The 14,120-nt window shown below is 36.7% G+C and overlaps 1 protein-coding gene across 9 annotated transcripts in view; it reads right to left on the bottom strand.

Annotated features, from left to right (window-relative positions):
• LOC111509630 (pseudouridylate synthase RPUSD2) overlaps window positions 1-14,120 on the bottom strand; it is a 321,032-nt gene that overhangs the window by 38,297 nt on the left and 268,615 nt on the right. For 2 of the 9 annotated variants that reach the window (XM_074169320.1, XM_074169315.1), the window contains one exon: window positions 10,703-10,790. The exons of the other annotated variants lie outside the window; for them this stretch is intronic. In XM_074169320.1, coding sequence (XP_074025421.1) covers window positions 10,703-10,790 — 88 coding nt within the window. The remainder of the gene's footprint in view (window positions 1-10,702; window positions 10,791-14,120) is intronic. 9 annotated transcript variants of the gene reach the window in all.

The following is a 14,120-nucleotide window of genomic DNA, read 5'->3' as shown; positions in this document are numbered from 1 at the left end:
TTGTGGAAGTCTGAGTTCAACTTTAGATTTCCCCTATTTCTGTGCAATTCAATACGGTTTGATGTATATAGATGCAAGGAAGTGGCATTATTCGATTTTTGATGAAAATTGGAAAATTGACAAGGTTGGTCGTAGCGCGTACCTTCAACTATTCTCTATGCCTTTTTTTGCAACTTGTTGCTTGACTAGAATTTTCCCATAAAATTGTACCATAGCTTACATGCGAATGGAAGAGGGAGTGGTATGTAGTCAATAGCACATCTTTGTTCACAATATTTTTCAGTCTAGTTGGCTAGACAGTTTATTGCATAGATGGTTTATGTGGCTATTCCACTTTAATTCATCATCGAGCGTTATCCCCAGAAGTTTACCAGTGGATCCATTCGAAATGTTTTTATCAGAGGAGGATATGATGTGCTGGGTCTTATCATTGTTCATTTTGAGTTTATTTGTCGTAAACCACAGTTCTGCTCTGGAGACAGTAGTCGTCATAAGTTCATTGAGTACAAGTCGACTATAATGCGAATTTATTAATGAAGTGTCGTCAGCAAATGCAATACACATATCCGGAAACAAGTAATGAAATATATCATTGGCATAAATGGTGAACAACAATGGCCCAAGTACGGATCCCTGTGGCACGCCATGATCAGTACGTGCCCGTAGCGACGTAATTCCGTTGACAGATACCACTTGTTTACGGTTGGTTGAATAGGACTTTACGAGATTCAGTTGGGTTCCTCTTACCCCATGGTGTTCGAGCTTTGCCAGCAGCATCTCATGTGAGACACAGTCAAACGCCTTAGATAAGTCACAGAGTGTGAGACCTGTAGCAATGAATATTACTGGAATTCTATCCCAACACCAAACCGTTATTTTTAACAACACGACACGTGTTTCAACCACCAAGAGATCATCTTCAAGAGGAAGATTAAACTTCCTCCTTCCTTTTTATATTGTGATCTTTCAAAACAGTGGTTCAAATTATTTCTATCAGGAATGTGTGGAATTATATTGACGTCAGCCTTCATCAGTGTCTTGGAAATTTCAGTGATCCATATGTTCGTGAGAGAATCCAGGGGAATTTACATAAAAGAGCCTCGATTTTGTCACAATGGCATCCTTGGTAATTCAATTTCAACCTCCTCCTAGCGAACCACATTCATGTCAGATATTCGTGTAGGTGAAAGTTTATTGTTATGTGTAATACATTTCGAAACATCGTTCCCCAGATGAAAACCTGGCAGGAAAATCGTCAAAACATGCGACATTCAACAGGCACGAATTAGTATAGGGGTGGATTGCCTCGCTACGACCTGACCCCATAAATAAGTTCCTCCCGACGTCGAGGGGCAAGTTCCAGGGCATTAAATTGGTTGAGAATAATCGGGTGAAACGTAGAAGGCTCTAAAATAAAGCTGCTGGAAGCAAACGTACGAAAGAAGCATGAAAGTGGACTATGTTATTTACGTCGAACATCTTTGATGATGCTATTTCGCGAAAACAATATAAACTTTTTCATATAGATTCTCATTATGTATCGCAAATGGCATGCTTATGTTACTTTAACTGTGAGCAATCATCCTATAAAAGAGATATGTGATGATATAAAAAAAGTTTTAATGTTTGTTTCACTCCTTTTTTACCTTCAGAAAATTGGGGAACAACATTACATTAATATGATTGAGTATCCGTATTTCCGAGAATAACGATCTTCAGGATATTGAGAATACGATAATGATAATATTGAACGTCTTTATAATAATAATAATAATGAATCCAGAGTCCAAACAGGGTGGGTCGCTTTCAGAAGGGGTGTATTTGAGGGCGATTCCTTCAGTCCCCTTTTTTTCTGCACTATTGCCATTATGTGTTGCGCTCGAAAATACTCGAGGGTATAACTGTGGCACCCCCGGTAACTGGAGGCACAAGGTCACTCTTTTGTTTTATATGGATGATCTTAAACTTTATGCCTCTGGAGACAAGGATCTCCATCAGTCCTTGAGGGTGGTGAAAGAGTACACGCATGCCATCGGTATGAAATTCGGGATAGACAAATGTGCAATGATCCATCCCAAAAGAGGACGAGGACGATGTGGGGACTACGGATGTGCAGCAGTAGATGGAAGCATCCCACACTATTTGGATGCCGGAGAGATGTATACTTACCTCGGAGTGGAACAAAGCCACTCACAAGAGGTAACAGCAATGAAGAACTCTCTCCGCGGCAAGTATCAGCACAAACTTCGACAGATCTTTTCATCGAAACTGTCGGGGAAGAACAAAGTTGCTGCAACAAATATGCTTGCCGTTCCAATCTTACTCTACTCGTTTGGAGTAGTGAAGTGGAATCGGGAGGAGCTGTATCAACTCGACTCAAGTTTGCATCCCAAATCGTCCGTTCCACGGTTGTACTTCCCCCGACAATAGGGAGGCCGTGTACTTTTGAATTTGGAGTGTCTACATTTCAGAATAGTACTGGATATAGCCTGTAAGGTCGTCAGGAGTTCGGACCCCCTTCTCTGCATGGTCCGTGACCATGAGAGAGCAGGAATTGAAGCATTTCTCTTTAGGGCAGCTGCCCGAGCAGCTGATGAACTCGATTTAGTTTTCGACACTGAACGAGATGATCACAACTCTGTCACTGAGTTGGAACTCGTTCAGCAAAAAGCTCAAATAAAAGCCGCAGAGATCACTTCACTTCGGTGGAAACACAAGAATAAGCCAATGCTTCAATAATATTGGAGACCTTGACTTATCAAAGCGCCTGACTTTCGTTTTCCTCAGGTCGAGTGGGCCGAAGTCGGAAACTGAGGGGTTCATCATGGCTTGCCAGGATGGTGTCTTCAACACCTTAGTCTACCGCAGTCGCGTGATGGGTATTGAGGTTCCTGACATAAGGTCGCGAGGCGCTCGAGACCCTAATGCACTTGCTATCAGCATGTCCAGCATATGCGTTCTCGGTCTATATCCATCGACATAACGCGGTTCTAAGAGTGCTATATTACCATCTACGACACTCTTATGGTATTGACGAGACACCGGTGTTGCCCTACGCTTTGGGGGGTTTTTAATCTGTTTTGGAAAACGAGAATTGCCGAATTTATTGGAGCTATTCGTTCCCCACCCTCAGGCTCATACAAGCTAATAAGCCTGATGTAGTCCTTCTCGACCACCAGAGCAAGACGATATTAATTTGTTGTGGAGTTTTCAGCTCCTGGCGAGATGAATATCATTCGAAAAGAGGAGGAAAAACGAGTAAAATAACTTCTAAACCCCGACTGGTTCTACCTAAAGGAGTGTTTCGTCTTGATATAAGCCTGAACCAATTGAATATTTTCGTCGAAAATAAAAATTCCGTGAATCCTCGTGAATGAAAAAAAAATTGCCATAGCTAGTACTCTCATTCAGATATCAAGAAATGCATTCTAGTCTGGTGAAAAATAATCCATCAGTGATATTGTTCATTGCAGACTGAATTTTTTTCCATTTGGATATTACAGAAAACTGCAGAAACAGAGTTAATTGATTTCATGGCAACGGAAATTGAAAACAATTCATTTACTGCGAATACTGATAATTATTTTCACGGAAGCTGGCCGTATTCGCTTCACTAATTGGGATTCAATGAAATAATTTTCGATGCGTAGATTTATTTTCATTCCTTTGTTATATTTTACAGGAATGGGAAATTTTGTAGGATTCTGTGATTTCAATTTCACTAGATCCACATTGTTTGATGAATAAAGGATATCACTTTGAAAACTTTCCATACTTAATTTTCTTTCCAGATAATAATAATGAAAACTGATAAATTGGTTAAGACTTTTACGGACCAGATTTTTACTAGTAATACCACTAGAGCTCAAATTATTTCCGGAATTTTTTTCGAGTTCATGAATATTTTGAAAAATTCCCGAGTCCTGTTGGGGTTTTTTGTGATCTCAGCAGGGCATTCGACTGCGTCAATCATAATGCTTTGTTGTCAAAGTTACACTCATACGGCATTCGTGGCTTAGCACATTCCTGTATAGAGTTACTTATTTTGAAATTGATTACTTCCTTCCTTTCCTTGGAAGATTTCCTCATCCTTGTTTTTTTGTATCAAGATGGAGTAGCAGAAAGCCAAAAACTTTCTTTCCCAAAAATTATTCAGTCCTGAAAATAAACCCCTTCAATTCAATTAATATATATTATTAGACATAGACACTTAATATTATGTGAACAAATAAAAACCAATCTGTCAAAAATGATCTGTTATTGTAAGTCAAAAAATTTTTAGTATAATTCGCTGTTGGGTATCCCACGAGGAAAAAAATTCCACTAAAATACCGCCTTTGCGGTGATTTGTCAAAATAATGTATTTTGATTGGTTCAAAATTACAAGTGTGGAATTTTCACTGTTACAAGCTTCATTCGTGTTTGAAGGCTGTCGTAGTAATATTTCTCTTTCAAAATAATCTTATCATAAGTCAAAGAAAAAGTATAGTATTCCTCTTTCAAAAGTATCCATTACTCGCCTTAGGTTTACGATGATCGCTTTGACTAGCGTTACGAAATTTTTCAAGAGTAATGGTCACATTTCTCATTCGTTGAATAACATATTAATTTTGTCTGACAATTTTCAAAAAATCCGCGTTAAGTTGTTACAGAATTTTCAACTTGTTTGCTTTGAGCTTAACGGTTTCCACTGCAAAAAAACACTGAAAATAAGTCATCGTAATAGAATGAAGACCTGTAAGAGGATGATTTTGAATAAAAATGGTTTTGTGAAACAGCCCCCCCCCCCATTAAAAATGAAAATTACTTGTTAATTTTTCATATTATTTTTTTAGAAAACGTGGAGTTTTCGTAGATTTATATATATAATAATTTTATTCATGGTGGGAATCATAACAACGTGCAAAATCATATGTACGAGTACAGAAATAATTTTGTAATGGTAAAAAATATAGTTATGTAACAACAATGTGAAATAGTTGATTTTAGTTGAAAACTATATTTGCAGGAGATAATCCAAATCAATCTCGTTTTAGTTCAAGACAATTTATACACAAATCAAACTGAACATGTCACTTTTTGTATTTTTTCAAGAAGTAAAAGTGGTTGTTACTCATCTAAATACCGGGAGACATAAAAACCCTGGATACATAGTAGAAATAATGAAATTATAATTTTTTTATGATTCATTCGTTAAAACATGGTTGGCAAAAATGTTGATTTACTATATTGATGTTTCCAGTTGTGTATGTTTGTTTTTGTTCAACTCGTATCATCAATCTTTTCAAATTTCCAATTATTCAAAACAATATATACTAAGTGTTTTGAATGATTTCCGGTTTTTGCCGTGATTTTCTTTGGTTATGATCTCCAAACGTTTCAAGTACAACTGTGGCAGTCATTCAACAATAATAGAAGCCATAGAAATACACAAACACCAAGAGAACTCCAACAGAACTCAATTATGGCTTGGATAGGTAGAATATGGTGTGAGTCAGGAGAACCTTCTTTACATTTTCTAAGACAGCTTCTCGCCTCAATGAACGCTGCTACAGTTTCAACCAACTCGGAAAATCTTGCCCACTATAATGTAATTGCAACCTGGTTGAGTGTAACTTTCAGATGCAGAAAGAAGGTAGCAGTTCCATTGAACAGGTCTAGATTCCATTAAACAGGTCTAGATCTATGACATTCGATCATCTTTTCTTTCCTTAGTACTACTTTAGAAGCACCTTGGACAACCCCTCAAACTGAAGTGGACTTCAGTCTCACTAGATACAGAAAACAGGTAGACGACAATAAGGAGATTGACAAATACGTCGATTTCAACATACTCAACTCTGATGCAGCTTAAATTGTTGAAGGGTTCGATCGGAGCAGCCATCAATAGCTCAACATTCAGAATTTCTGTCAGATTACTCACAGAACAGACAGTCTTCTTGAGGGAAGTTCAACCCGATCTATAGACCACCTATGAGATCATTTTTCCAATAACTGGCAACAACCTTCCAGTGCCAACATACAGTAAAGTCCTCTCATGTCTACGAATGGGCGGCCAACTCATAGATATCTTATAATCGGTAACGAAATACTCAGATATGAAGTGTATGGTGGTGCTACCATCTTCGGTAACAGACACCTGTTAATTGAATGCGTTTCATACTACAATTATATCCTCTGTCTTCAGATGCCAAACTCATGACGCAACAGTTCAGCGAAAGACTTGTTGCTTTTTGAATTGTATAGGCATTGTGAATACATAGAGCGATAGGACTGATTCATTTAGTATTGTATACTCTAGAATCTAGATCTAGTGTACTGTTTAAAATTTTATATTAGAAATACGGAAGTCAGTTATAAGTTATACCTGACTTCCGTATTATAACTTATAATCATCGTGGTTACACAATCTAACCAGCTTCTCATAGTACAAGATCCGAAATAGAAACGACCTCAACCCAATCACGAGTGACTGAAAAAATTCTAGCCAGATAAAGATTATTTGAATATGATTTTTGTGAGCATTACACTCATTTATTTAACGAACAAATTTTTCAGCAATCGGAAGTAAGAAGCCTATAAAATGAACAAACTTTGGGTTGGATAATATTTTCCTGGCCCAACTAATGGATTGGCAGGTATATAAAGCAGTAAATCCGAAACTAGAGGTGAGTCTATAAGTGATTAGAACCATCTGTCTGGTGAATGATGATAAAGGATTGCCTGCGAAAAAATTGGCCAGAATGACGGTTGGCGAGCTTTAATATGCGAAATTTTCGTACAAGATGTGCGGTAAAGAGATCCAAGCGATCTGTCTCCTACAATAGAAGAGAACGGATCATTGCAGCTGCAGGCGATACGTCCTTTAGATGATGAGAGTGTGCATGCAATTTTTTCGTGTAATTGAGAAGAATAGCTTCGGACTAGTTAATACGGAGCTCTATAATGGAACAGCTAACCTTGAATGTTGAAATTTTAACAACATGCTTGTACGGATCGATATTTACTCTTGATATATTGTGATAAAAATGGCTAGAAATGATTTTTGTTCGACTTGGGCGACTCTGTGATTAATTTCAACGATGAAACTTCCGTTGGTGAAAAAGGAACAAAAATAACTTCAAGTAAAATGAAGTTGAGCTCACCAAAGTGCCACTCGATTTAATTGGTTATCTATCACACCTTTCGTTAAAAAAGTGCCGGATTTGGAAAACAAATGTATATGGTAGTCATTGTATTTATTATTTCAAGTTATCAAGACAAGTTGGAATCACGGTTGGCAACACTGAATATTGATAGAAATCGGATTCAGAAATTTTGCACGGGGCAGTAATCTGATGTCCATCTTATGGTACATATCATGTTTGAGGTTAGGGTAAGTTATTAAGAAGCCATGTGTACACGAATTTATTATCATCGTCAAGAATTGAAACCATAGATAAACTTTAAAAGTTTCATTACTCTAACACCAGACGAGTACTACAATATCTTCAATATTTTATTCGAAATTAAAGAATTTCACTCCATGGAAAATTCGAAAGTTGCTTGAATTTGTTTCAGTCAAGTTATTAAATATTTTTTTTTTATTTTCGATAGACTGGCTCTTTATCATTTTTAAAGAATTTCTGATGAGCAGATAGGCCCAAAATATTTGAAAATACATGGTTTTTGAGCATTTTTATGAACACTTTATGAAAATTATGAGAGAATCAAACATTTTCATTTAATTTACTTCTAGATGCACATCATACTTGCACTGTTCACTGTTGGCTGTCCTTGTTCATCTTTCACTGCCTGAACCACTGTGCATGCTGTTTTTGGCGAGTGCAGTGGCTTGGGAGGGGGGGTTGAGTAAACCGGCCATCGGATGCCTGCTTCCACGTAGCCCTGCTGGATACGGGAATGACATAATCACTTGTGGTTCTGTTATTCCCTAACCGAATGGCATCCCAACGATGGCTTAATCCTAAGATGTGTGTATCCGTGCCGAGAGGATTAATGACACTGAGCCTATCAGCTGTCTGTACGGAACCTTCTAGATACCGGGCGCCCTCTCGTCGTAGCATCGCCTTGTCACGGTAATGCAGGGCTCTGCCGTGTTTGACCTTCTTTCCCTAGCTACTTGTGGGATTTTTATGGACAGAGTAAACTTAAAAATTCTTTCTGACGCTGAGTCTACAGAGGAGATCAATGTCGAGCTTACGACTCCAACTGACCTCCCTGTAAATTTAGATCAGGAGCTTTTCAACTCTCAAACTCCTGATCCAATAACTGAATCTAACAAAATAGGTTTGGTGGAGCAGCCAGGAAACGATTGAGTCGTCTCCTCAAGAGTGGGGTACCTTATGAAACCGCCTTGCAACAAATTCTTGAGCGGCATACGCAGAATCTGTCTCAGGTGGAGGAACAAACCCCCATGAGCAGGTTAGGAAACGTTTGCGGTCAAGTGATGATTCACCAAAACCAGAGGCGAAAAAGGTTTTTGCACGTCAGGTGTAGCTGACGTGAAAAAACCCTCACATGGGAAGGTTGTTACGGGTGTTAAGATGGGAATATTGCACCTTGACTATCCGACTACCTCATTAACGATGAAACACCAGAGAATATACTTTGTGCCTGCTCCGCTGGAAACCAAATCAGGTGCAATGCTGCGTCCCCTTCAATCGTACGGAATACTTTGATCGGATCTTTTTGCCGCATTTCTACACCTCACAATTTCGCTTTTCTAAGATCACCAACCGTCATTCAAGCAAGATTTTTCGTAAGCAGCCCTTTATCATCGAGTTTGCAATGAAACGGTGCTTATTCTGATATACTTTCAATTCATTAAACTGATGGGTGTGAATTACTAGTCGCACTTCAACTCTTTATACAGGCTGATTCACGGTGGATGGCACATTAGACGTTTCTGGTGAACCAGGCAACGGATCACTTTGAAAATTCAATGGAGGGCATATTCGGACATTCTCTAGCCAACTAAAATATTTTCGACAATGCGGTGTTGCCGCTTCTATTAGAAAGCAGTAGCAACTTTGATTTTTCAAATGGAACACTCTGTATATAATATTATTTTTGGAATCTCCAACAATTGCCCGACAACTTTTCTTGATATTTCCCTATACCTATCTGTTACCGTTTTCGAAATAAAAATTAATTTCAATTTTTTTCTTCGAAAATCATGACTTCTAAAAATGCCGATATCTTTTAGTTAAGAAGTACTATGATATCGAAATTTGGTTTGGAGTTAGGTGATACTTGGACACTTCCCACACGTCAGCCTAATCTCCGTTACTTCAATACAGGGTGGTAAAAAAATACAGTTTTTTCGTTTGCTTGAAAAAGTTGCTGAAATTTGATTATTTTGAATGGAACACCCTGTATATTATTAAAAATTCGGAAAGTTGCTGAAATTTGCTTTCTTTCTATGTATATGAACTTATGAACATTTATTTGTGAAAATGTCCCTTCAGAATGGTATTTCTATTCGGTATTTGGTAAGCAGGCCATGATTACTATTTGACAGTAGCGTTGTGACATTCTCCTAATAATATCGACATTTTCGTCACTTCAGAAGTTGCAAATACCTTCAAAACGATGGAACAAAACTATTCAAACGAAGTTCTTATGAATTTGTTTATTATTTTTGGACAGTGTGACAAAATTATCAGCAGAACATGTAGAAAGTTCAATGAAATGTATCCGAATCTACCGCCAATGAACCTCAAGAAATTTATACGAATTTTTCAAGCAAACGAAAAAACTGTATTTTTTTACCACCCTGTATTGAAGTAACGGAGATTAGGCTGACGTGTGGGAAGTGTCCAAGTATCACCAAACTCCAAACCAAATTTCGATATCATAGTACTTCTTAACTAAAAGATATCGGCATTTTTAGAAGTCATGATTTTCGAAGAAAAAAATTGAAATTAATTTTTATTTCGAAAACGGTAACAGATAGGTATAGGGAAATATCAAGAAAAGTTGTCGGGCAATTGTTGGAGATTCCAAAAATAATATTATATACAGAGTGTTCCATTTGAAAAATCAAAGTTGCTACTGCTTTCTAATAGAAGCGACAACACCGCATTGTCAAAAATATTTTAGTTGGCTAGAGAATGTCCGAATATGCCCTCCATTAAATTTTCAAAGTGATCCGTTGTCTGGTTCACCAGAAACGTCTAATGTGCCATCCACCGTGAATCAGCCTGTATGCCTTTCCAACTCAGTAGTTACGCCAGTAGGAAGTAGTTTGTTCAAGTGTCGTTTGCAATTCGGACTTAGCCCTCATACTTAAGCAGAATCTCTATTAATATGAATTTATTTATCGTCAAGATGAGAAATCCAGAAAACATTAAAGAACAGAGATCGTTTTCCTATCAGAAAAAAGATGTTTCAAACATAAAGTGAGGCTAGATAAGGAATAGATTAGAACCTGAAGATGATAATGCATTAGTTGATAAAAGGTTGCTGTAGTTTCAGTGTGGGGTTAGTGATATTCATCAGAGTACTCTATGAATTCAACTCACTCGTCGTGAAGTGATAGTTCCAGGGTTTTTATTTTGTTGTCTCACATCACATCGCAGGTTAGTAGCAGACGATTCACATGGGATGCAAGACTGACACTGGAGCACGAAAAATCGATATTGTCATAACTGAACATATCAACAGTACTCAAATAGTACCTGGTTCAAACGGTACTCACCGGTAACGAGCAAGGTTTATCCAAAACGACTATATCCTCGTCAACATGTAATACCTTGATCGGGTTCGATAACACAGGCGTCTCGTGTCTGTAATGAACCGATAACACATCAAAATGTTAGGTTAGGACACTAACAGGAAGATGTCTCGTTGTCTCGTAGAGGTGTAAATTTCGACGAGGATGTTCAAATCCTTTTTGTAGTGTGGTGGTTCAGTGAAAAACAATGATATTATAGTACAAATATACAGAGCTATTCAATATAGAGGTTATGCATGGAGATTTTGTTGAGAGAAATAACTAGAGAGTAGTTTAAATCGTTTAAAATATGCCAATTTTCGGGCATGTTCGTTCCGAAGATATACGGAAACAACCGAAAACAGAAATATCGAAAATATGTTAGGTTTCCTAATATTAGTTACAAATGGTTGAAAAAAAAAGTTCCGTAACAAACTCTTGAGCAATAATTACAGGGTATTACTTTTCCAAAAACTGAAAAAGAAGTATAGAAAAAGCGCCGTTATGTGCAACTTCATGGAAAGGGAATGAAAATAGTTGAGAACAACTTTTCATTAGGAAATTAGGTCACTCAAACTATATGAGATGTTTCATTAAAACGTATGTTACGCGTTTAGTAGAGATCCTGTCTTAAATGAAAATAGCCGTCAGGAGACGGCTATTTTCATTTAAGACATTTTTCCCTATCATCCAACGAGGCAGCCCGTTTCAATATTTCAACGGAAATTTCAATGTGTCGTTTTAATTGTTTCCCGTAGTTTCCATCGAGTTTAATGAACAATAAACCCACATAGCATTTTACTTGAACAACATACTCAGATATACAGCTTGAGTGAGTGCAAACAGAGAATAGTTTTTCTGGAAATGTACAACATAGTTCAATAATCATTCATTCTCATTGTATCCCTGAAGATGGCGACAAACGCCGTCGAACCGATGGCAAATAAATTGTAAGTACGTGTTTCATGTCCAAATGTCAATTACCTGCCCATCGAATACATCTGGACGAGAAAAAACTGAATCATTTGTAACTTTGTAACTTTTCATCTCATCTCAATTGAAAATAAAGGAAAATCATTCGGACAGGTCCGCAGATGTGTACCCCTGTTCTAGATATCGAGAAAACCATCTGAAATCATTCACGTGCGACGTCTTTAATAAAAATTTACGTCGACATCTCAATGAAAAAAACGTCCAAAGACAAGGGATTCAATCAATTGATGTGTAAACAACTTCACTGACAAATTGAGTTTCCGCAAATTCATTTTATTCGACTTGTTCGTTGTTTACTTTCCTGATGCATTGACGAATTAGAAAATGAGATAGTGATTTTCCATGTAATATAGAAGCTTCTTCCTGTAATCTTTCATGAAGAGGTAATTCATTATAAGTTCCTCAGATTACCCCAGCTGCGATGGGATTTTCTTTTCAATTTAGTCGGAATTTAGATTGATCACTTGGGTTTTTCTGAAGCCTTGTCAAATGTTCGTCTTCCTTTGGAAGAATATCGAAACGAATCGAAATTTTTTAATTTTCTTAAGCGATGCCTATTAGTCGTTACTTTTTGAAGCGAATATCGAGAAAAGGAGGGCAAATAAATGGAAAGCAGATCAATTTCCTTTTTTACTCGTCGAAATCGTTGAAACACAAATTGAAATGAACGTAACGAAGGAAATGGTTTTTCCAAACGAGAAAGAAATCGTTCAGGGGACAATTAAATAAACGATAATGTATTGCGGCGCCAGATTTGAGGGTTTAGTAGCTAATAAATTTTGCAACCATTCTGAAAATTTTTCATTGCCGAGAACGAAATTATTGAAACACGACAGATCAGTTTGGCTTAGACTAGGGATTTTTTACTGCTGAAATGAAATTATAGAAGGGTGCCAAATGTATATCAGAGATCGCATTTCATTGATGCTTTCTTATACATGCTTGTTGAAATTCTTCAAAATCTTATGAAGACCCTGAAAACAAAGTTTTCCACTATATATCTTACCGGCCAAACCCGATTTCAGGATAAACTAGTTTTGCCTAGGATAAACTGGTATAGCCAAGGCCAGGGGTTTCCAACCTTTTTGCACCTGCTTACTACTTGACTTTTTGAGAAATATTAGCGTACCACCAGATTTAAATATTTTATAAAACGTATAATATTTACTCTTCTGGAAGTGTTCAAAGGCTTTTTTAATTAATTTTCTGAGAAAACTTTATATTCAATGGATAGATATTTGTTTATTCATAACATGCTTATAATAAAGGAGGAATCAAAAGATTAAAATGGTATTAATTTACAGTTTCATTTATTACCCATAGATTTGAAAACATACAAATGAAAAATTATTAAAAAGTCACCAAAAAATTAATCATCATACAAAATATACTTTCATAGTCTTTAGTGCGGAACTTGTTGTTTGCCTGTAATTAATACACTACAGAGCCTTTTGGGAAGTCCAAAAGACAAAGTCGAGAATTCGGAAAAGTCTGGAAGTTACGAAATTGAATCTAAGGACGGCGATACAAAATATTATGGACAGACAAAAACATCTATTAAAGTAAGATATAAGGAACACATACCACACTTGAAATATGGAAGACCTGAAAAATCAGCAGTCGCCCATCATATTTTGCAACAAAACCATTCCATAGACTTCAGTTAATTAAGATTAGTTAGACAAGTTAACAACAACAGGCAACTAGATGCCTATGAAAATGTAGAAATAAGTAAACACAATAATATTATGAATAACGATAACGGACCCATACCAAAGAGTATACTATATAGCTTGTTGAAATAAAATAATGTTGTTGGGTTTACTGATTACTACATAAGGACACATTGCAAAAATAAATTTGGATAGGCAATATTGTGGAATTTATATAGCTGAAAATTGTTTTATATAAACATATATTATAAAATAATAGATAAGGCAAAATTGTAAAATTAATTTAGGTTGGTATACTTGTATGGGTGGTACGCCTGGATGGTTTACCTGTATGGGATACCTATATAGCATAAATAGGGTTAGCTCGCATTGATCACTTGGCGATCGAATCACGTGTCGAGGTGTTAAAAATAACGATTTGGTGTTAAGAAAAAACTCCAGTAATATTCAATCATTAAAAGTTTCGCCACTTTGTAGTAGTTGAAAATATTGACATTATATTCTAGGGTTGTGATGCATTTGTCACTAGATTCAAAAATATGTGTCACAAGACCCCCCTTTACATTCAATTTTTTTTCCAGATGGCGCCTAGTCGACATCTTCAAAGTTTCATTTGTCAATTTTACTTCTGAATAAAGTATTCATGTATTAAGTTCATTATCCCAATTTTAGATTTTTTGAGTTGATCCGTTCAAAGAATAAAAGGGGGGCATTAAAGAAATGCACTGTTTGTTCAC

Source organism: Leptinotarsa decemlineata, unplaced genomic scaffold, assembly GCF_025532065.1.
Source record: "Leptinotarsa decemlineata unplaced genomic scaffold, Ldec_3_MD MMD2_P_RNA_scaffold_5, whole genome shotgun sequence".
Lineage (NCBI taxonomy): Eukaryota > Metazoa > Arthropoda > Insecta > Coleoptera > Chrysomelidae > Leptinotarsa > Leptinotarsa decemlineata.
This window is presented reverse-complemented; position numbering and strand designations above follow the sequence as displayed.